At 37.0% G+C, this 22900-nt stretch overlaps 2 protein-coding genes and 1 pseudogene across 8 annotated transcripts in view; all 3 read left to right on the top strand.

Annotated features, from left to right (window-relative positions):
- Positions 1 to 22900, top strand: part of RMDN1 (regulator of microtubule dynamics 1) — a 55617-nt gene that overhangs the window by 4446 nt on the left and 28271 nt on the right. For 6 of the 7 annotated variants that reach the window (XM_023248457.2, XM_023248456.2, XM_019822852.3 and 3 more), the window contains exons 2-3: positions 14105 to 14222; positions 21914 to 22010. In XM_023248457.2, the coding sequence (XP_023104225.1) occupies positions 14105 to 14222; positions 21914 to 22010 (215 nt within the window). Of the gene's footprint in view, positions 1 to 2593; positions 2750 to 14104; positions 14223 to 21913; positions 22011 to 22900 lie in introns of those variants that run through there. The other variant, XM_011291317.4, reaches the window with a different exon arrangement.
- On the top strand, positions 3905 to 5564 carry LOC101098847 (annotated as a pseudogene).
- LOC101098604 (L-lactate dehydrogenase A-like 6A) lies at positions 16171 to 19651 on the top strand. The gene is given in 3 exon segments (XM_045049904.1): positions 16171 to 17303; positions 17305 to 17781; positions 17783 to 19651. Coding segments are annotated over 3 exon segments (1134 nt in total). The 5' UTR covers positions 16171 to 16695; the 3' UTR covers positions 17832 to 19651.

The following is a 22900-nucleotide window of genomic DNA, read 5'->3' as shown; positions in this document are numbered from 1 at the left end:
ATGGTTTCAGGTCTCACATTTAGGACCTTGATCCATTCATTTTGAGTTTATTTTTGTGTATGGTGTAAAAAAGTGGTCTAGTTTCATTCTTTTGCCTGTTGTCCAGTTTTTACAACGCCATTGTTGAAGAGACTGTCTTTTTCCCATTGCATATTCTTGCCTCCTTTGTCAAAGATGAATTGACCATATAATTGTGGATTTACGTCTGGTCTCTCTATTCTGTTCCATTGATCTGCTTATCTGCAATTACTCTACTGTCTGGATTACTACAGCTTTGTAATATAACTTGAAATCTGGAATTGTGATACCTCCAGTTTTGATTTTCTTTTTCAAGATTGCTTTGTCTCTCCTAGGTCTTTTATGGTTCCATACAAATTTTAGGATTGTTTGTTCCAGTTTTGGGAAAAATCCTGTTGACATTTTTGTTAGGGATTGCATTAAATCTGTAGCTTTCTTGGGGTAGTATGGACATTTTAACAATATCTGTTTTTCTAATCCCATGAGCATGGAATATCTTTCCATTTGTTCGTGTTGTCTTCAGTTTCTTTCATCAATGTTTTATAGTTTTCAGAGTACAGGTCTTTTACCTCCTTGGTTAAATTTATTTCTAGGTATTTTCTTCTTTTTGGTGCAATTGTAAATGGGGTTGTTTTCTTAATTTCTCTTTCTGCTGGTTCATTATTAGTGTATAGAAATACAGTGGATTTCTGTACATTGATTTTGTATACTGCAGTTTTGTATACTGCAATACTGTAATAACTGAATCCATTTATCAGTCTGGTAGCTTTTTGTTGGCAACTTTAGGGTTTTCTGTATATAGTATCATGTCCTCTGCAAATGGTGAAAGTTTCACTTCTTCCTTACCAGCCTGGATGTCCTTTATTCCTTTCTCTTGTCTGATTGCTGCTGTGGCTAGGACTTCCAGTACTATGTTGAATAAAAGTGGTAAGAGTGGACATCCTTGTCTTGTTTCTGACCTTAGTGGAAAAGCTCTCAGTTTTTCCCCATTGAGTAATGATGTTAGCTGTGAGTTTTTCATATATGGACTTTATTATATTAAGGCATGTTCCCACTAAACCTGCTTTATCCATGAATGGATATTGTATATTGTGAAATGTTTTTTCTGCATCCATTGAAATGATCATTTGGTTTTCTGTTGTAGACTCTAAGTCTAAAGTTCTCTCTTGGTCAGTGAGAGAGTGGGACACAGGATGAAAAGCGAGAGATGGCTAATGTCCGGGTCAAAAGACAAGAGCCTCGAATAAGGGTCCTTGTTCTGTATTTATTAAGATCAGAGGGCTAACAAACATAATGGGCGTGCACAAAGAGACAATGAATCTGTGAACCTTAACTCAGGGGCATGAAGGGAAAGGGGTTTTGAATATATATGGTGTTTGGGGTTTGGGTCAATATAAAACAAAATCCTGGCACCGAGCAGATGGGCAGATGGTTGTTAACAGCAGACAGGAGGCGCCATGTCTGTTTATCTTAGCTAGCCTAGGGGATAAAACTGGGCAAATAACCTCAGGGTTAACAAGGCACCTTTTCTTTTGCTAATCAGCTCTGCTCTGGGCATCAATACCCACAGTGCTGAGGTCTGTAGCCCTATTTACCTGTTTACCAAACTTGGTCCTTTCCTCCTGTGAAAGCATCTTTCTACTATAGTACTAAATTGGGGGGCATTTTTGCCATGAATGCCTAATCTTGCTTGCCTCATATACCTTTGTATTGGGGACCTTTGCCGCCCTCTCTATTCTGGGGGCCCTGACCCTCCCAACTTTATTCTGGGGCCTTTGCCCCTCCCTTCTTTATGCTAGGGGTCTTACCTTGTTTACCCAAACTTGGGTGAGAGCACCCTATGGTTTTATAATTCTTTATGCCTTGCTAACCCATTGGTGCAAGCCCAGGGAATTTCTAAGCTTATTCCCCACAGTTTTCATCCTTTCCTTATGATGTATCAGATTGGATGATTTGCAGATATTGAACCACCCTTGCATCTTGGGAATAAATTTCACTTGATTGTGGTGAGGGTTTTTGTTTTTTGTTGTTGTTGTTTTTTTTCATGTATTTTTGGATTCAGATTGCTAATGTTTTGTTGAGGATATTTGCATCTGTGTTCACCAGAGATATTAGCCTAGGGTTTTCTTTTGTTGTGGTTTTGGTATCTGGGTAATAATGCTGGCCTCACAGAATGAATTTGGAAGTTTTTCTTTTGTAGTTTTTGGAAAAGTTTGAGAAGAATAGATATTAACTCTTTCTAAATGTTGAGTAGAATTCACCTATGAAGCCATCTGGTCTTAGGCTTTTGTTTGTTTGGCATTTTTTGATTAGTGATTCAATTTGCTGATAATTGGTCTGTTCAGATTTTCTGTTTATTGAATTTGGGGAGATTATATTCACTTCTTCTGGGTTGTCTAGTTTGTGGGTATATGATTTTTCTTAATATTCTCTTAAAGTCCTTTGTATTTCTAAGGTGTCAGTTTGTTCTCTTTCACTTCTGATTAAAAAAAATTTTTTTTAATGTTTATTTTTGAGACACATACACACACACACAGAGCGCAGTGGGGGAGGGGCAGAGAGAGTGGGAGACAGAATCCGAAGCAGGCTCCAGGCTCTGAGCTGTCATCACAGAGCCCAATGTGGGGCTTGAATTCACGAACCGTGAGATCATGACTTCAGCTGAAGACAACCGACTGAGCCACCCAGGTGACCCTGTTTTATCTTTACAAAATGCCAGCTACTTACTTCAGTAAGTCTCCTGTTATCTTATTAGTCTCTATTTCATTTATTTCTCCTCTGATCTTTGTTATTTCTTTTACTAGCTTTCAGGGTGTTTTTGTTTGTTTGTTTTTTGTTTTTTGTTTTTGTTTTGATCCTTGAGATGTAAAATTAGGTTTTATATTAGGAGGTTTATTTTTGCTTATTTAAATGTAGGAATAGATTGCTCTGAGCTTTTCTCTTAGACCTGCTTTTGCTGCATCCCATAAGTTTTGATATGTTGTATCTCCGCTTGCACTTGCTTCAAAGTATTTTTAAATTTTTCTTTTGATGTCTTCTTTGACCTATTGGTTGCTCAGTAGCATGATGTTTAATCTCCACATATATATGAATTTTCCAGTTTTCTTCTTGTAATTTATTTCTAGTTTTATACCATTATGTTTGGAAAACCACCTGATATGATTTCAGTTTTCTTAAGTTTATTAAGACTTAATATATGATCTTATGATCTGGCTAATATATGATCTGTCCTCAGTAATGTTCCATTGAGAAGAATATGTATTCTCTTGCTTTGAGATGGAATGTTCTGTATATGTTAAGTACATCTGGTCTAATATGTTGCTTAAGGCTTATATTTTTTAATTGCTTTTCTGTCTTTGTGATCTAGCCACTTATGAAAGTGAAGCTTGAAGTCCCCTACTATTACCATATTGCTATTTCTGCCTTTAGGTCTGTTAATACTTGTTTTATATACTTAGGTGCATAAATATTCACAAGTATTATATCTTGTTGGATTGAGCCCTTTATCATTATGTAATGACTTTGTCTCATTATAATCTTTGTCTTAATGTCTACTTTATTTCATGTAAGTATACCTTTCTGTAGTTCACATTTGCATCAGATATCTTTTTGCACCCTTCACTTTCAGTTTGTGTCCTTAAAGCCAAAGTATGTCTCTTGTAGGCAGCAGCATATAGTAGAGTCTGATTGTTGTTTTTTTTTTTTAATTTTTATTTTTTAACATTTGTTTTTGAGGGAGCAAGACAGAGACAGTGTGAGTGGGGGAGGGGCAGAGAGAGAGGGAGACACAGAATCCAAAGCAGACTCCAGGCTTTGAGCTGTCAGCACAGAGCCCGATGCAGGACTTGAACTCATGAACTGAGAGATCATAACCTGAGCCGAAGTCAGATGCTTAACCCACTGAGCCACTCAGATACCCCTTGTTTTTTTTTTTTTTTTTTTAATCCATTCATCTACTGTCTTTTGATTGGAGAATTTGGTCTATTAACACTTAAAATAATTATTGTTAAGTATGAATTTACTGTTGCTATTTTGTTTATAGTTTTCTGGCTGTTTTGTTACTCCTTTGTTGCTTTCTTCTCTTGCTCTCAGCCTTTGTGATTGATGATTTTTTTGTAGTGGTATGCTTAGAATACTTTCTTTTGTGTGTGTTTATTGGTTTTTGCTTTGCAGTTACCATGAGCCTTACACAAAACATTTTAAGAGTTATAATAGCTGTCTTATTCTGACAGTTCTGAGATACACCAAGCAGGAGCGGGAACAAAGGAGAGGAGTGGGGAGGATGGTGAGTTGGGCAGGGGAGAGCCCTTGGCTGGCTGCCAGAACATTGTAGCAGGAGGAAGTCCAAGTGTCACTTCAGTTCAATTCAAGGAGCAGGTGCCTGGGAACTGAGCACCTTGATTAACAATAATGGCTGGAGCTCATCTTACAAGTTATAAGTTACAGGAGAGTTGGCCAGAAAGGACAACAGTCACATCCCCACTTTGTCCCCACTCCTGGCCCTTAGAGACCCTCACATTGCCCTATGCTGGAACTGGGGGGAGGGAGGAGGGAATTCCAGAATGAAAAGCAAGAAAGGTGTTGTTTCAGCGTCGAACAGTGAGATGGAGGATCATGACCACATGTATGTCCCCCTGGACCTTTCCTCTGCTGGTGCAGCAAGAGAAGGCAGAAGGGCAACCTGCTCAAGGAATCTGTTCAGATTCTCTGTGATTGGCTGTATGAGCACTGATACAATGCCTATCCTTCAGAGCAAGAAAAAGCATTACTGTTCCAACAAACATGCCTATCTACACTACATGTTTGTAACTGATTTATCATCACTTGCTGCAGACACTTCACTGACATGCTGAGAAAAGATGGCAAAGATCCAAATCAGTTCACAGTTTCCTGCCGTGGGGCCAGGATTTCTGAAGTGAGCTCTGTGGAGTCAGCAATGTGCGTCAAAAACTTTATACCATCTCTAGCAGAGAGCTCATTGCATTCCTGTACAGCTGGACCAAACCCATCCCCAGGGAGGCCACTGTCCCCAAGCCGTCATCCCCAGGATCAATATTGGCCCATCCATCAATGATTTGTCATATGATTGTGACTGCATTGAAAAACATACCTTTCTGTCTCTGCCAGCCAGTTGCTATGGAACAAAACACAGTTATACAGGAAAATACAGCAAGCAGCTTTACAGACAACCTCCCTCATTTGCTGAAAGGACACATGTAAATCCAGACAAAGTACAAATATACAGAGTGGTCTTTTCAACACTCCTCCCCTACTGCACTGAACCTCAACTAGGATTTTAGTGGATTTCAGCTTCTAGTGGATGTTGCATTCAATTGGGCTGCAAATATGGTGCTTCAGGCAAAATTTACAGCTTAACCCTTTTTCAAACGAAACAGTTTTCACAAATGTTATGATTTCCGGGTTGATGGGAAAAAATAAATCGCATTATTTTACAACACACACACATACGCACACACAAACATATATATGTATATGTGTATTCTAGTTTATTTTTAGAGAGAGAGAGCACTCGTGCATGCCTGCAAGTGAGGGAAGAACAGAGAGAAAGAAAGACTCCCAAGCAGGATCTGCACTGTCAGCACAGAGCCTGATGCAGGGCTCAGTCTCAGGAACCATGAGATCATGACCTGAACCGAAATCAAGAGTCAGACACTTAACCAACTGAAGCACCCAAGTGTCCCTATTTCATATATTTTTTTAACTAATATTTGACATGGGATTGCTGAAATGAAGCTTTTTGTTACTGAGCTGTCTTCAATGAAATACAATTAATCCAAGAACTCTAAACTCAAAGCTACTGTAGAAACAAAGGATTTAAAAAAAATATATTTCTTGGTAGGTTATTCATAATGTAAGATGGTTATCCAAATCACGTGATTTTATTTTTCTCTCTCTTCTCCCTTCCCTTTTTATTTTTTTCCCAGACTGCAATACTTAGAGAAACTATAGTATCTTCTCATTTTCATGTGGAACAGGATGCCCACATACTAATTAATAAATTTTCAGTTTTCTTCTCAAGGATGAATCTTGATTGATGCCTTTTTCCATGACAAAATGAAGTATTTTCCAAAAAAAAAAAAAAAAAAAGTTACAACAGTCTATTTGAAGTCGAGAGCCACTTAGTCAAAATGTTTTCTAAAAGCCTTTTTAAAGTTTATTTCTTTATTTAAGTAGTCTCTAAACCCAACATGGGGCCCAAACACATGACCCTGATATCAAGAGTCACATGCTCCTCTGATTGAGCCAGCCAGGTACCCGTAGAATGTATTCTAAAGTTTTATATTTTTACACTTCCTCCCCATTTTGTGTTTTCAGTGTCATGATGTCATGATTTATTTCTTTTCATTTTGTGTATTCCTCAACAGATTATTGAATTTACAATTATTTCTACTTTCATACTTTAATCTTACTAGCTTTGTAAGTGATTAACCTAGCACCTTTGCAACATTTGATTATTCTGTATTTTACTATATTTGCCTTTACTTATGAGATTTATACAGTTGATCTTTGAACAACACAGGGGTTAGGGGCAGCAAACTCTCCCCCCCATGCAGATGAAATCTGTGTATAACTTTTGACTGTACAAAAACTTAATTACTACCAACTTACTAGGAAGCCTTAATAACATAAGGAATTAACACATTTTAAATATTATATGTTCTTATAATTTTTATAATATTCTTATATCTTTATAATAAAGTAAGCTGGATAAAAGAGAATATTATCCAGAAAATTATAAAGAAGAGAAAATACATTTACAGTACCATACTATAAAAAATCTGGGTATAGGTGGACCCATAAAATTAAAACCTTTTTGTTCAAACTGTGTTGTTCAAGAGTTAATTCTTAGGATGCCTGGGTGGCTCAGTCGGTTGAGCGTCTGAGGCTCAGGTCATGATCTCACGGTTTGTGAGTTCGAGCCTTGCATCGGGCTCTGTACTGACAGCTCATAGCCTGGAGCCTGCTTTGGAATCTGTGCCTCCCTTTCTCTGTGCCCCTCCCCTGCTTGCACTCTGTCTGTCTGTCTGTCTGTCTCTCTCTCGAAAATACAGATTAAAAAAAATTAAAAGAGCTCATTGCATTCTCATGTTTTCCTGTTACCAATTAGCACTTTTGTTTCAGATTCTTTAAAGAAGACTCCTTAAGATTACCTGTAAAGCTGGTCTTCTGGTGATGAACTTACTTTGGTTTTGCTTATCTGAAAAACTCTTTATTTTTCCTTCAATTCCAAAGGACAACTTTGTTTGGTAGACTATTCTTGATTGGCAATTTTTTTTTCTTCTACCACTTTGGATATGTGCCACTTTCTTCAGATTTGCAGTTTCTTCTGAAATATATATATATGTTCATTCTTGTGTGAAGGGTTTCCTTTGTATATAACAAGTTGCTTTTCTTTTGCCACTTTTAAGATTCTTTAGTAGTAATATGTCTTGATGTGGGTGTCTTTGGGCTCATCTTATTTGTAACTCTGCTTTCTTTATCTGGATATCTGTTTTCTTCCCCAGGTTAGTGAAATTTTTAGCCTTTTCTTTCTTGAAATAAGTTTTCTGCCCCTTTCTCTTACTCTTCTCCTTCTGGGACACCTATAATATGAATGTCGGTCTGCTTGATATTGCCTTGTAGGTCCCTTAAGCTGTCTTTACTCTTTCATTCCTTTTTGCTGCACTGATTAGATGAGTTCCACTGCCTTGTCTTAGAGTTCATGCATACTTTCTTCCATTCCATCTAGTCTGCTGTTGAATCTCTTAGTTACTTTTTTTTTTTAATTTTTTTTTTAACGTTTATTTATTTTTGAGACAGAGAGACAGAGCATGAACAGGGGAGGGTCAGAGAGAGTGGGAGACACTTAATCTGAAACAGGCTGCAGGCTCTGAGCGGTCAGCACAGAGCCCGATGCGGGGCTCGAACTCACGGGCCATGAGATCATGACCTGAGCCAAAGTCAGACGCTTAACTGACCAAGCCACCCAGGCGCCCCTCTTAGTTACTTTTCAGTGTAGTTATTGTCTTCAGCTCTGTGACTTCTCTTTGGTACTTTCCTGTATTTTCAAAATTATCACTTTTTCCATTCTTATTAGCTTGGTAAGCACCTTTATGGCCATTATTTTGGACTCTTTATCAGGTAATTCACTTACTTCTGTTTCATTAAGGTCTTTTTCTGAGGTTTTACTTTGTTTTTTTGTTTGTAGCATAATTCTTCTGTTTTTTTCCCCCTTGACTCTGAGATTTTTATGCATTAGCTAAAACAGCTATCTCTTCCATTCTTGAAGGAATGGCTTCTGTAGGAGAAGCCATTGTAGCTTTATTTAATCCTGCTCTAGTTCTTAGCTGTCCCTCAAACCTTTGTGATTATCCAGGCAGCTTTATTCTTAGTGGCTCCTAGTAGTTGAGGTTGTGCCAAGACCTGTCAGTGTCCTAAGAGGGAGGATCTCAGTCAGTACCTAGAGTCAAACTGATTGGAAGCCAGACCCTACGGCAGTAGCTTTTAAAGTATGCCAGTATCCCTTTTTCAGGGGGAAGACTGGGAGTTGGGCTTTCTGTCTGCTCCCTTTGTATTGAGCTCTGGGGTGATAGCTAGTTAATAACTGATTTCTTTGTTTGCTACCATTCCATTGAACCCCTGAGCACAAGCCTTGCTGACCCTCAGAACCAGGCTGTTAGAGTGGGTGGGGGGCCTGGTGGGCTATATTTCCGTTTCCTCTGTGTTGCAGCTGCAAAACCCTGTGAGCCAGATGCCTACACAAGCTGTTTTCTTCAAGACATTGACAGTGTGGGATGGGACAGGAGAGAGAGTGTGAAAAAGCTGCCTACCAATCAGCCTCTTTAGTCTCTGTGGTTGGCCCCAAGATGTGTTTTTAAGTAGAAGCCTGTAACTCAGTCCATAGCTATAAAGATAAGCCAATAGGCCTCTTTAACAGAATAACTGGGTATGTGTTTCGGTCTGCTGTGCCCTGGTTTGGGGGTGGGGGGCGGCGGCAGCTTTGGGGAAAGCCTGTTAAGAACTGTTTTAGTATTTGTTGAAATCCTATTATGCCCGCAAATGTAAGCCCCGTTGGCCACCAGAGCCAGGCAATCAAGTGGCATCCCCTAAGTGGAAGTTGCAAAAGAAGCTGGGGTACTAGAAGTGTACATATCTTTTTCAGTTGATCCCAGTGACCTGGAGCACAGCAGAGGGAGAGCACGATGATTGCACCTTTCCTCCGAGGACTCTGGAGGAAATTGTTGAAGGCCTCTAGATATGTATTAAATTAGATGCTTGTCCTTCAGGCTGAAGTTTTAAGATACACAAGTAAGCCTTTTTCACAGAAAGTGTGGGTACTTCTCAATTAGTTGCATTTGTGCTAGGCTCTGGGGTGGGCGAATTTGCACAAACCCTTTAAGAACTGTTTTTGGTTACCCATATATAGTCTTGTAGATCTCATGGATGTGAACTCCATTCACTTTCTAAGCTAGATGTTTGGAGGCTTGTCTCTTGGGTGTAGTTCTTAAAAGTTGGGGTACTTGATGTGGTTTTCAAATTCTCTTCAGGGAGAAGCTTGGGATTGTGAGTTCCCTTCTGATTGTGGGTTAGCATACCACAGTTGGGGTTTATAGCAAGATTTTGTTTCACCTCTCCTCATTTTCATGTGGATTTTTTTCCCCATTTGTGTAGTGTGAAGGAATCACTCAGCTAATCTTTGGGTTTCTTTCAGAGGAAATGGTTTGACTTGTAGCTGTAGATTTGGTGTGTCTGTGAGAGGACATGTGTTCAGGATCCTTCTACATTGCCATCTTGAACCAGGCCCATTGGGGACTGCTTTAGAGGCTGCCTACCACACCAGATTCAGAAAACCTTATTAATGATGTTAAGTATTTCTGATTTTATTCTAAAAATTTTTAATGTTTATTTATTTTTTGAGAGAGAGAGAGAAAGACAGAATGTGAGTGGGGGAGAGGCAGAGAGAGGAGACACAGAATTTGAAGCAAGCTCCGGGCTCTGAGCTGTCAACACAGAGCCCAATGTGGGGCTTGAATTCACTAACCATGAGATCATGACCTGAGCCAAAGTTGGATGCTCAACCGACTGAGTCACCCAGGCACCCCTAATTTTTTCTAAAGGTTATAAGAAACCATGAAAAAGTTTTAAACAGGGAAATTATTTGATCAGATTTTTGTGCAAAAAATAACTTTGTCTAGGGCCAAGAATGGATAGGTTAGAGTGTATTCTGTACACCGGATAAGTGATCATTGCTATAGCACAGGTGAGAAATGTAGTAGTTTGAACTTTAGTGGTAGCCATGGAAATGGAAATAAGTGGATGCATTCAAAGTACATTAAGGATGCAAACTTAATGGACCTAAAAATAGCTTTGATGGAAGTTGAAAGGAAGGAGTCGAGTTAGTTTTTCAAGTTTCTGGCTAGAACAACAAGATAGATGGTGACGTTATTTGCTGGAATAGGAGGACAGAAGCAATTTGGAGAGGTAAAGAGGGAGATGAGATGTTTTGGGCTATGTTTTGGGCTAATTAACGTGACTGTCATGAGATAGCCAAGTTGACATATAGAATAGACAGTTTGATAGGTCTGGTGTTTACCTTCTGAAGTCTGAGCTGGAGATACAGATTCAGGAGTCTTTAGCATATAGTTGTAAATGATGACATGGTAGAGGTTGAAAGTACTTTCTAGTAAGACTAGAAGAAGGCCTAGTACATACTATGGAGAAATTCCAACATTTAAGAGGAGGAGGAGCTGACAGGAAATTAGGAAGAAAACAAGGAGATATGGTAGGCACACATTCCTTTCTATCTAGTGATGAGTTTGTATTTTTGAATTCCTTCTAGCTTGAACTTAGTATAATCAATGTTGAAGAAAAGATCTATCTAGGACATAGCCTGCTTCTTTGGTTGAATAAATATTTTTTGGGAATTCATTATATGAAAGGCATTGTACAGAGTATTGGAGGTGCAAAGTAAAATGGCACATTCTAACTGTCTCAGAGTCTCACAAGTTGTTAGTGTCTTTAGGGGGCCACTGAGTCCTGATTCTTTTAATTGACTTTTTTTTAGTTCCAGAAACATGATTTTTATCTATTTTCTCACAGATGAGCAGAGAGCTGCTTCACATTAACCAAACTAGTAAAAGAGTACAACTGGTAAACTGTCACTTCATTAATTTACAGTAAGAAATATAAATGTCAGCTGCCCAATACTGCATTTTCTCCCCTCTCAGAAAGCTAGAATATTATTTGTTGAGCATGACATCAGCATGAGGATGAACACTGTAAATGTATAGTTTTCTCAAGTTATAATAATCTCTGCAAACGTTTCTACCTTGTAATACATCTGCAGTAAAAATAGGGAACTAGGAGACTTACTGATGAAATCTTAGTCTTTTCCTTCTTTTTCTAAGTATCACTACCACCATACACACTCACTCCCCATACCCTGTGTCCCTAACCCCATCTTGCTTCTCCTTGGTAAATATGAATTAACTCAGAAAATTAAATGTTAAAATTGTAACTTTGTCAAATTCAGTTTTCCTATTTTGCTGTTTTGTTTTGAATCCAGTTTTGTGCAGTATCTTGAATATTCATGCTCAAAAAAGTAAACAAAGCACTCAGCAAATTGGAGTATGTTGGATTCCTCATTCCTGTCCTACATCCTTATGAGAAGTTAAAATATGGGTCAGATGTGAGTCATGAGAGAGACTCTAGAATGGCTACAAGGTTTTTTGTTGGCTTTTTTTTTTTTTTAACCTAAACATCTGGAAGAATGGAAACTCTAGTTTCCATTTACCCTGAAAAGGGAAGTTGTAAGGTGGGTAAAGTTAAAGGAAGCAGTAGCTGTTTTAGCTTATAAATGTGAGATGCCTGTTGTACTTCATGTGGAGGTAGATGTTGATTAAGCTGCTGGATGCATGATTCTGAAATTTAGAGGAGTCATCCAGACTTCATATTTTGTTTGTATGTTTTTAACACATTGATGGTATTTAAAGACATGAGATCACCAAAATGAAACAAGTAGAGAAACGATCTGGGACTAAGCCCAGAATATTCCTGGCTAGTGAGGAACCAACCAAAGCAAAGGAGCAGTTGCTGAAACTGCAGATAATGATAGTAGTGTCCAAAAGCCAAGAGGAAAGTGTTCCAAGAGTGAGGGAACACAGCAAGTGCTGAAGAAAGGGGCTGGAAAGACTAGAAAGAGGCATGAGGAAATTGAGGGTGGTGGTGGTAGTGGATATTTTCATTATCTTGATTGTGGTCATAGTGATAGTTTTATGGGTTTATATGCATGCTTTAATGAATTGTACATGTTAAGTTTGTGATTTATTTTATGTCACTTATGTCTCAATAAAGTTGCTTTAAAAAATTAAAGAGCCGTTCATGACTTTAAAAAAAAAAAAAAAAAAGGAAATGATCAGCTGTCCAATACTGTTGATAGGACAAGGAAGCTGAGAATTCAGAATTGACCATAGGAAATAGCTGCATCCTGGGTTACCTTAACTAGAACACTGTCAGTAGAGTTGTGGGGATAAAAGTGATTTGTGTGAGTTCAAGAGTGAATGGGAAGAGAGGAAGTGGAGACAGAGCACAGGCAACTTTTTTTTTTTTTTTTTAATATTTATATTGAGAGAGTGCACTGACGTATACAAGCAGGGAGAGGGGCAGAGAGAATCAGACAAAGAATCCCAAGCAGACTCCACACTGTTAGTGTGGTGCCTGACATGGGGCTCCATCCCATGAACCATGAGATCATGTCCTGAGCCGAAATTGAGTTGGAAACTTAACTGACTAAGCCACCCAGGCGCCCTGAGTAGAGACAACTTTTTAAAACTTTTGCTGTAAAGAGAAGTTAGAAATGAGACTAAAGAGAGAAGTGAATTCAAGAGGAAGTTTTAATTTTTAAAAGAAAATCACAACTTATAAAGATAGTATAGCTTGGCTCATACCAGTGGGAATGAATCAACAGAAAGGGAAAAAATGATTCTATTTATGTGAAAGAGAAGAACTGTTGTAGCAAAGAATTGGTGGAGTGATGTCCATATATATACTCTTTCTTTACCATTGGTTTTGAGAATTCTGGCCATAATTATGAAAATTAATTTATAAATATGTTTGAATATGCTCTTTATTTTATTCATTGTTTAATTAAAAAACTGGGTTTTGTGGATCACTTTTGAAGATATCTTTAAAAGCCATGTACATTTTTTATGTGTAGTAATCACCATATTTGATAATTTTCATCTCATCTGTTAAGATTGGTACTTATATGTTAGAATCTTATATTTTATTTCATGCAATTACAATATCCATGCCTCCTCAAATGAAATATAGATCTGGGGTGCCTGGGTGCTTCATTTGGGTGTGCATCTGACTTTGGCTTAGGTCATGATCTCACAGTTCGTGAGTTCAAGCCCCACGTCAGGCTCTGTGCTGACCGGTCAGAGTCTGGGGCCTGCTTCAGATTCTGTGTCTCCCTCTTTCTCTGCCCCTCCCTGCTTGTGCTATGTCTCTGTCTCTCTCAAAAATAAATAAACATTTGAAAAAAATTTTTAAAAATGAAATGTAGATCTTACAATGCAGCACTTACCAGCATAACTGTGATTGTTAGATAAGTTACTATCATTAGCCTTAGCCATTGTTAAGAAACTTTTCTTGAAAAAGGATATACTCTCCCTATAAGGTAACTTTGTGAAATAGTTTCACTGAAGAATTTGATAAGATAAATTTTGAGCTTCCAATATTCTTTTTCTTTTAAGTTGATTTATTAATTTTGAGGGAGAGAGAGAGGGACAGGGAGGAGCCAGAGAGAGAATCCAAGCAATCTCTGCACTGTCAGTGTAGAACCTGATGCACGCCTCAAACTCTAGGAACTGTGCCAGACCATGACCAGAACCAAAATCAAGAGTCGGACGCTTAACTGACTGAGCCAACCAGGTACCCCTGAACTTCCAATATGCTTAGGATTGATTGCTTTGGGGGTAGGAGAAAATTGATGTGATTTTTTTTTATTAATGTAATTTTTGCTAGGAGTAGCTGTTCCTGCAAATTTTGTGTTTGATAACTCTGACCGTAATTGTTTCCATAGGTGATGGGAAACCTAGGAGCTTTCAAAAGAAGCCTTTTATTCTCAGCCTTATCTTATTTGGGTTTTGAAGCATATCAAGTATTTTCCCAGGCTGCTGTGGTTCATGCCATAGCCAAAGGTAAGCCTAAGCTAAACATGTGGACTACTTAGAGTTATTTATGTTTTTTATATTTTGTTAATGACTTAGAGTTGTTTTTGAATAGGTAATGAAACTAACATTGTTAAAGGCTATATTATTTTCTGCTTTTCTCTACTTGTTAGTCTGATAATATATGTGTATGTATGTATATATATGTATGTATCTGTGTGTGTTATATCTGTGTGAATATGTATATATATCTGTGTATATATATATATATATATATATATATATATATATATAATTTCTTCTAGCAATTAGAGTTCCTTTAGTGAGAAATACTCTATTAATACTTTGTAGTTTTATGGGACCCTTGGGGTAAGAATGTTTTTTACATTTTTAAACGGTTGAGGGATTTGTCAGGGAGAGATATATATATACCACAAAGACTATATCTGGCCCTTATGACACAATGATTTGTTTGTTTCCTTAATTCCAAGGTATTACACTCTTCTTGGTATAGTTAGGAAAGGCCCAATTACTTTGAGGTAGAAGTATTTTATTTACCAACAATGCAATTTTGTACTAAATATCAAGTAACTGATAGAAAAGTAAAAAAATTCCATCAAATTTTTTATTTGGCATTCTATAGATAAGTAAACATAGACTTGCCATATGTAAAAAATTAAATGTAATTAAACCAGTTGTGTATGTAGAGAGAGCCATAATTTCAGTATATTAGGAAAAAAACCCCTTTTTTTAATGTTTGTTTATTTTTGAGAGAGAGAGAGAGAGGGAGTTGAGGAGAGGCAGAGAGAAAGGGAGACACGATGCAAATTGGGATCTGGGCTGACAACAGAGAGCTTGGTGTGGGACTTGAACTCACGATCCACAAAACCATGACCTAAGCCAAAGTTGGACACTTAACTGACAGACTGCTCCAGGTGCCCCAGAAAAAAAACTTTTAATTTATGGGTTAAACCTTTTTATTTTTTATAGTCCCCACCTTTTAATCATCAAGAAAGTGACTGGGGAAGGAAGCAGAGATTTTGTTTTGAATAGATGTTCTTTTTAAAGTTGTGATAGATGAAGAATTTGAGAATATTAGCCAAAAACTACTAGTTATTTATTGATTTCATTCGCCCATGACTATTCTTATCTTTAAAAGAGCAAATAATTGAGAATTACTATGTTTTTGTTTTATCTTTTCCTTTTTTAATGGATAATTTTTATGAAGGATAAAGTAGAGGATTTGATTCCATAGACTTTTCACCCTAACCTCAATTCTCATAGAAACCTTGTAAAGTAGTTAGGACAAAAGTGTATTATGACATGATAGTTTTTTAAAACTTATCCTTGAGAGGTGTTGCAGTTTTAAGATTTTTCTGTGTGTGTGTGTGTGTGTGTGTGTGTGTGTGTGTGTGTGTGTGTGTTCGTATTCCATTATGGTATTTAAAAATGTTTTTTTAATTTATATTTATTTATTTTTGAGAGACAGAATGAGACAGAGCATGAGTGGAGGAGGGGCAGAGAGAGGAGACCCAGAATCTGAAGTAGGCTCCAGGCTCCGAGCTGTCAGCGCAGAGCCCGACGTGGGGCTCGAACCCACGAACTATGAGATCATGACTTGACCTGAAGTCGGACACTTAGCCGACTGAACCACCCAGGCGCCCCTGCTATTTTTTTCAAAGTGAACTCTGCCCAAGGTGGGCTTAAACTTAGGACCCAGATATCGTGAGTCACATTCTTTTTTTTTTTTTTTTTTAATTTTTTTTAATGTTTTATTTATTTTTGAGACAGAGAGAGACAGAGCATGAACAGGGGAGGGTCAGAGAGAGAGGGGGACACAGAATCTGAAGCAGGCTCCAGGCTCCGAGCTGTCAGCACAGAGCCCGACGCGGGGCTCGAACTCACGGACTGTGAGATCATGACCTGAGCCGAAGTCGGATGCTCAACCGACTGAGCCACCCAGGCGCCCCACGTGAGTCACATTCTTTACTGACTGAGCCAGCCAGGCTCCACCCATTATAGTATTAACTTTTGAAAAGAAGCTCAAAGTTAAAACTTCTTCAAAGTCAAAGTGTCAGAGCAGAAATGAGAACTTTAATCAATTTTTTTTCATCTGTCACAGTTTCAGTGTGCTTTAGCACCATTTCCTTACAGAAAATTAGTGCAAATTTGTAGTGCTTCCCTGAGCAACAAAATATGGCACTTTGAGAGGCAAAGCTGAAATTAATTTTAGCTTTAATGGTAATAGCCCCTTTTTTCAAAGGTGTTTTTATTTAAAATTACTGTGTATACAGTAGATTAAAAAGAACATTTTAATGTGCTAGACAGCTTGTGAGGGTCGCACAAACTGGGTGTGGTCTTGCGTAGCCATAGTAGCTAGCTGGCAGGGTGGGGTGGGGGAGGAGAATTAGGGGTTTAGTGTGTTAAACCTGTTTCTTTATGCCTCAAAGAACACTGATGTGGCTTTTTTCCCCATTCTCTTCCTCTACTTGCATGAGACACCATGAGCTGGGCTGGGGGAATCCTATGGGCAAGCCAGAGACCAGGCACCATAGGAGTGAATTTCTTTTGCCTAGGGATGGCTCTGTGTCCCTGCCAGGTGGCATGCATCTCCTTTAGGGACAGCTGGTCCTTCAGTCCAATCTCCAAGATTATAACTGTCAGGTGTGAACTTACTAAGAATTTCACTTCAGAGGAGACAGTTCATCACAATAAGATCTCCATTATAGGAACTGGATCAGTTGGCATGGCCTGTGGTATCAACATCTTATTCAAAGGCTTGAGTGATGAAGTTGCCTTTGTGGATGTTGATGAAGGCAAACTGAAGGGTGAGACAGTGGATCTTCAACATGGCAGCTCTTTCATGAAAATGCCAAATATATTTTCCAGCAAAGATTACCTTGTCAGTGCAAACTCCAACCCAGTGATTATCATAGCAGGTGCATGTCCAGGAAAAGGACAAACATGCCTTGATGTAGTCAAGAGAAATGTACCCTTCTTTAAATTAATGATTCCCAACATTACCCAGTATAGTCCCCAGTGCAAAATGATAGTGGTTTCCAGTCCAGTGGATATCTTAACTTATGTAGCTTGGAAGTTGAGTGCATTTCCCCTGTTTTTGGAAGTGGCTATATCTGGATACTGCCCATTTCTGTTTCTTTATTGGGCAAAGGCTCGGTATCCACTCCAGAAGTTGTCATGGATGGATCTTTGGAGAACATGGAGACTCAAGTGTACCTGTGTGGAGTGGAGTTAACATTGCTGGTATCCCCTTGAAGGATCTGAATTCAGAAATTGGAATGGATAAAGATCCTGAGCACTGGGAAAATGTCCCCAAAGAAGTGATAACCTGTGGTTACGAGATGGTTAAAATGAAATGTCATACTAATTGGGCTGTTGGCTTATCTGTAGTTAATTTAATGGAAAGCGTTTTGAACTATCTTAGGAGAGTGCATCCAATTTCCACCATAACTAAAGACCTCTATGGAATAAATGAAAAGGTATTCCTTAGTGTTCTTTGTATCCTGAGAGAGGATGGTATTGCAAACGTTCTAAAAATAAACCTGACCCCTGAAGAGGCGGTCTGTTTGAAAGAGTGCAGAAAAGCTCTGGGAAATACAGAAGGAGATCAAGGTTTAAAGTTGTTTAAAGCCACCCTTATGAAGTTATTGATGGAGAGATAGTAGTTATAGGATTATATATCAAACTTTTGAATAAACTTGAATTCATTTATGTGTATATATAGTAGTTGCTATTTGGTCTAAATGTATGATGTATGTGTTTAATGTGTTATAGAAGTTCTGGTTCTTTTCATCCAGTATATACCAATTCTTTCATTCTGGCTGGATTTTGTATTCATTTATATGCTGTTTTAAAAAAAAGTTGTAACTTCCTCTACAAATGTAAAAATAAAAGTATTTACAAACAAAAATAGCTCTGTTGATTCCAATTCTAACACCAAATAAAACCTTGATTTGACCTTGAAAAACAATTTTTAATATTCTAAGGTGTAACTTATTCTGAAATCTAAATGTATTGTCTTTATTACAGATTTTAATGAAAGCTGCCTTATATTTTAGAATCCTTCCTGTGTTTTCAAGCATATTTTGAGCACTTAGAACGTTGATACAAAATATGGAGTATGGATATTAGCCTACTTTGATTTTCTTTAGCTTTGTTTTCTTACATAAAATGTCATTTTATAATTAGTTGATTGGCATGCTCATTATAATTTGTGAGACTAGGCCATAGCCCTTGGGGAAAAAAATCAATTATTGATAAAATATAGAGATCAGATTTTCTTTTAACTTGGAAAATGATTCATGTTCCTATAAAGTCTTAATTCCATCACTCCTTACAAGTTTTACTCTGTCATATATCTGACTCCCATTTGGTGTGCTGTGATCTTTGTATTTTTTAGGAAATGATCTTTAGAGAATTCTGCTCATCAAAACTTCTCTTTAGAGCTGATTCACCATTGAAGCCAATTAAATTTTTTTTCCCTCATCAATATACTGAGATAAAATCCTATTCTGAAGTGAGATGTTTTTAGAAATTAAGGGTATATATATTTTTTTGACCTTTCATTTGGATGGGATTCTGGGACTCATTTTTAAAATGGTAATGTCTATATTTACCACAAGATAATGCAAATACCCACTTGGTCGTAATTGAAGAACTCCAGTAGAAAGTTTTTCATTATTTCCTTAAAATAGACAAAATTTAAAAGATATGCTAATACAGTCACAGTACTCGTGTGTGTGTGTGTGTGTGCGAGCGCGCGTGTGTGTGAAAGTTCACTTGTAAAGTATCTAAAAGATAATTATAAGTGGCCCATTAATAAATAAAGATTCGTCATATCACTTCACTTGTCTCTCTTCATATACCTGTATTGATTCCTCTTTGATGAATCTACAGAACTGAGGCTAGTGCTCCTTCATCTGTGTTTCATTGTACTGCAGCAGGGCATAAAGAGGTACTGTGCATCCAGTACTGCTTAGGCACAGTATTGTTGATGTGAAAAATTTGCCTTAAATTTTGATGATGTTGTTGCTACTTAGAGCCTTCTAACCCTAGAAAAATCCTAGAGTATCTGAAAAAATCTAGATACTCATTTGTAAGTTCTATAAGGAGAAACTTCTAGAAATAGAGCTGTTTTGCTTGCTTAGAGGAGTAGAGTTTTTGTCCAGATACCTCTCACATGGTTAAGAGTACACGTACCAAGAAAAACCAGAAAGCCAAAATTTACTAACTTAGGTCACATCAGTGACATTTTTTTAAATTCTAAAAATTATCTTGTGCATATTCATTTTAGGCTAAATTTAAGATTTCATTGTACAGCTGAATTAATATCTCAATTCATCCTGGATATTCATTATTAAGTTGAAAAGTAATTTACTTTAAAAGTGTAGTCCATTTTATAGAATATGGTCTCTTTATGTCAGTAACATAGCTTATTTTTAAATATTTTCAGGAAAAGTACAGAGCATTAAACAAGTAAAAAAAAAACAAAACAAAACACAGCTGATTTGCAGATATATGAGTGGTCTACAGTATGCTCCCACCCTAGTGCCTATGTGAGTCTGTAGTATCAGAGTAAGTGCATTTTTTTCTTGTAAATTGCACACTGTATGATTTTAGAAATTTCTGTTTAAGAATTAAGAAAAACATATTTAAACCCTGGATATTATAGCTTATGGTACTATACTGTATAATAAAGAAATAGGAAGTAAGTGATTTAAGAAGTTAAGAATAGTGCACAAAAGATTTAAATCATTTTAAATTATTAACTTTATTTCTACATTCTTCTTTTAATTGTGTGGATGATGAGTTGAAGCATTCCTAGATCACGTTAAGGACAGTAATCTCTATCAGTCTTCTTGGAAAGTCTGAGAAAAATCAGTGAATAGATTTAAATATAGCTTTGCTATTTACACATACCATGTATACATTCAAATATGCCAGATCAGTATATTTAATATTGTATAAGTTTTGTGTGACAGCAGCTGTAACAAATTACCACAAATTTAGAAACCTTAAACAACATAGATTTATTATCTTACAGTTCTGTAGTTCAGAAGTCCCCAAAATGGCTCCCGGTAGATTAAAATCAAGGAGTCGGCAGGGCTGTATTTCTTTCTGGAGGCTTTAGGGGAGAATTCTTATTTTCAGCTTCTAAAGGCTTTCCACATTCCTTTACTGAAGACCCCTTTCCTCCATGTTACAAACCAGCAATCATTTCACTCTGGCCTTGTTTTCTTTGTTATACCTCATCTGACTTTCTTCTTCCACCTTCCTCTTCTACTTTTAAGGACTCCTGGCTAATCCAAGATCATTTCCTATCTTAAGGTTAGCTGATTAGTAGCCTTAATTCTAGTTACAAACTTAATTCCCCTTTGCCATGAGACCTATACATTTTTACAGGTTCTGGTGATTAAGATGTAGACCTTTTGGGGACCATTATTCTGCCTACCACAAATATTGACTAAGAATGCTAAGATTACTACTTTTTAAGAATCTTTGGGTTGTTGGGAGTGCCTGGCAGGCTCAGTTGGTAGAGCACACAACTCTCGATCTTGGGGTTGTGAATTTGAGCCCCAGCTTGGGTATAGAGATTACTTAAAAAAAAAAATCTTTGGGTTGTTGTAACCCAAATTTGGACAATCAGCCACTGATAAAAATATACAATAAAATGGAAGCAAACTTAAGAAAGTTAACCAGCCATGTGAATATTAAATTCTAACACCCAACCCAGATTGAGGTAGGATTAAAGAAGAATTTGCTAATTCATTTAATTTTTCTTAAGCTAGTTACAAGTATATCATGATGTTAACTTAGTAAAAAAGTACTTCATATAGTGTCAAATTCAGATTTTTTTCTGGTCTAGAGCTTAATTTAAAAAAAAAATTAAACCTCAAATACATTCTTATCAATTAAAGCATACTAAGGTAAATAATAAACTTAATTGAACATATTGAAATGTTGGCTTATCTGTAGGACTAAGTAATACTGTATCCTTATAGAAGACAATTCAGTATGTTGTTCCTTAGTAATAATTGGAATATCCTGAAAATCAAGCTTACTGTTTTTTTCAGGAACTAATCAACTTTTTTTAGAGCATCATGTTGTCTATAAGGTTTGTATGTTTTGTAGTAATGTATAAACTAGTTAATGAATTGGTTGGTGTATAGTGCCAGTGAGGGTAGTTTCAGATTCTCTGTGTAGTTAAATTCATGTAAGTTTTTGATGACAGATTTGACTCTTTCTGTAACAGCATCTGTATAAGTTAGATCATAGAGTCTAGTGAAACAGTGTGCAGTCCATTCAAATTAATAATTTTCAGTACTGGAAGTGGATATTACATCATCATTTTCAACAATGGATGGTATTTAGCAACGACAACAGAGAATTTGTGTGTGTGGGGGTAAGGGTACCATAACTTTCTTGCAGGAAATTGCATTTTAAAAAATATATTTAGTCAGTTCCACAATAAGTTTTCTATGTTTTTCTTTTCTCCGGTTTCAGTAAACACTTACTGCGATAGCTTCATTTACTTCTTTCTGCTACACTTAAATATAGGTTCTTCAGAATTTCTGATACTTCTTTATAGGTGATGTCTATATCTAATTTCTTTTTCTTATATATGAAAGTGTTTATGTTTCTTAGCATTATTGTCGTCTGGCTTGGGAAGACCTACTTTATTGTGTCTTTTTCATTTTTAGTGTTCAGAGTTGAAGAAATTCTTGAACAAGCAGACTACCTATATGAGAGTGGAGAAACAGAAAAGCTTTATCAGTTGCTGACTCAATACAAGGAAAGGTAGGCAATATATGATAGGCTTGGGTTTGCAGTTTCCTCCAAGTTTTTGTTATTTAACAATTAAGATGGTTCTTGGTGCTTGAAATTTTTATAATTTTTTAAAAAAATTTTACTGCAAAATAATGTTTCTTAGTGTTTAATTTATAGTATAATGTTTCAGTAAATGATTCACAAGTGCTACATGTATCTCAATGATTTAATAAAGGTGATTCTCCATAGTTATTCTAGTAGAATGTTGAAGTATTTTTTTTACATTTGTTATTTTGCTTTGGATCATATGAGGTAGTTGTTGTATATATGGTTATCTCATATCTATGTTGTATATTTCTCATCTTTTTAAGTTAATTTCTTACTGGCATAGGATATAAATGAATTAGGATAATCATATGCCACCATTGAATAGTATCTGTGTATCACTTCAAATTTTTTTTTTTAATGTTTATTTTTGAGAGGGAAAGAGAGTGCAAGCAGGGGAGGTACAGAGTGAGTGGGAGATGTAGAATTCGAAGCAGGCTTCAGGCTCTGAGTTGTCAGCACAGAGCCCATTGCGGGGCTTGAACTCATGAACCGTGAGATCATGACCTGAGCTGAAGTCAGATGCTTAATGACTAAGCCACCCAGGTGCCCCTGTGTATCAATTTAGAAGCAGTTTTTTAGAGAAACTAAAAATGCCTCCTTTTTCCATTTTAAGTATTAGATTACATGTTTAGTCCAGAGTATCACTATGTAGTCAGTTTTGGGAAGGATTCAAGTGGAAGGAGATTCTACCCTATTAAATAGGTTAAATAAGGGTAAAATGGCATTGCCAGACCACATATCTACTTAATCTTCTAAGCTAAAGATACTGAGTCATTTTCAGCTACCTTTCTTAGATTCCCAAGACCAGTTTT

Source organism: Felis catus, chromosome F2 (genome assembly GCF_018350175.1).
Source record: "Felis catus isolate Fca126 chromosome F2, F.catus_Fca126_mat1.0, whole genome shotgun sequence".
Lineage (NCBI taxonomy): Eukaryota > Metazoa > Chordata > Mammalia > Carnivora > Felidae > Felis > Felis catus.
The sequence above is the reverse complement of the archived record's forward strand: the minus strand, read 5'-3'. Positions and strand labels throughout refer to the sequence as shown.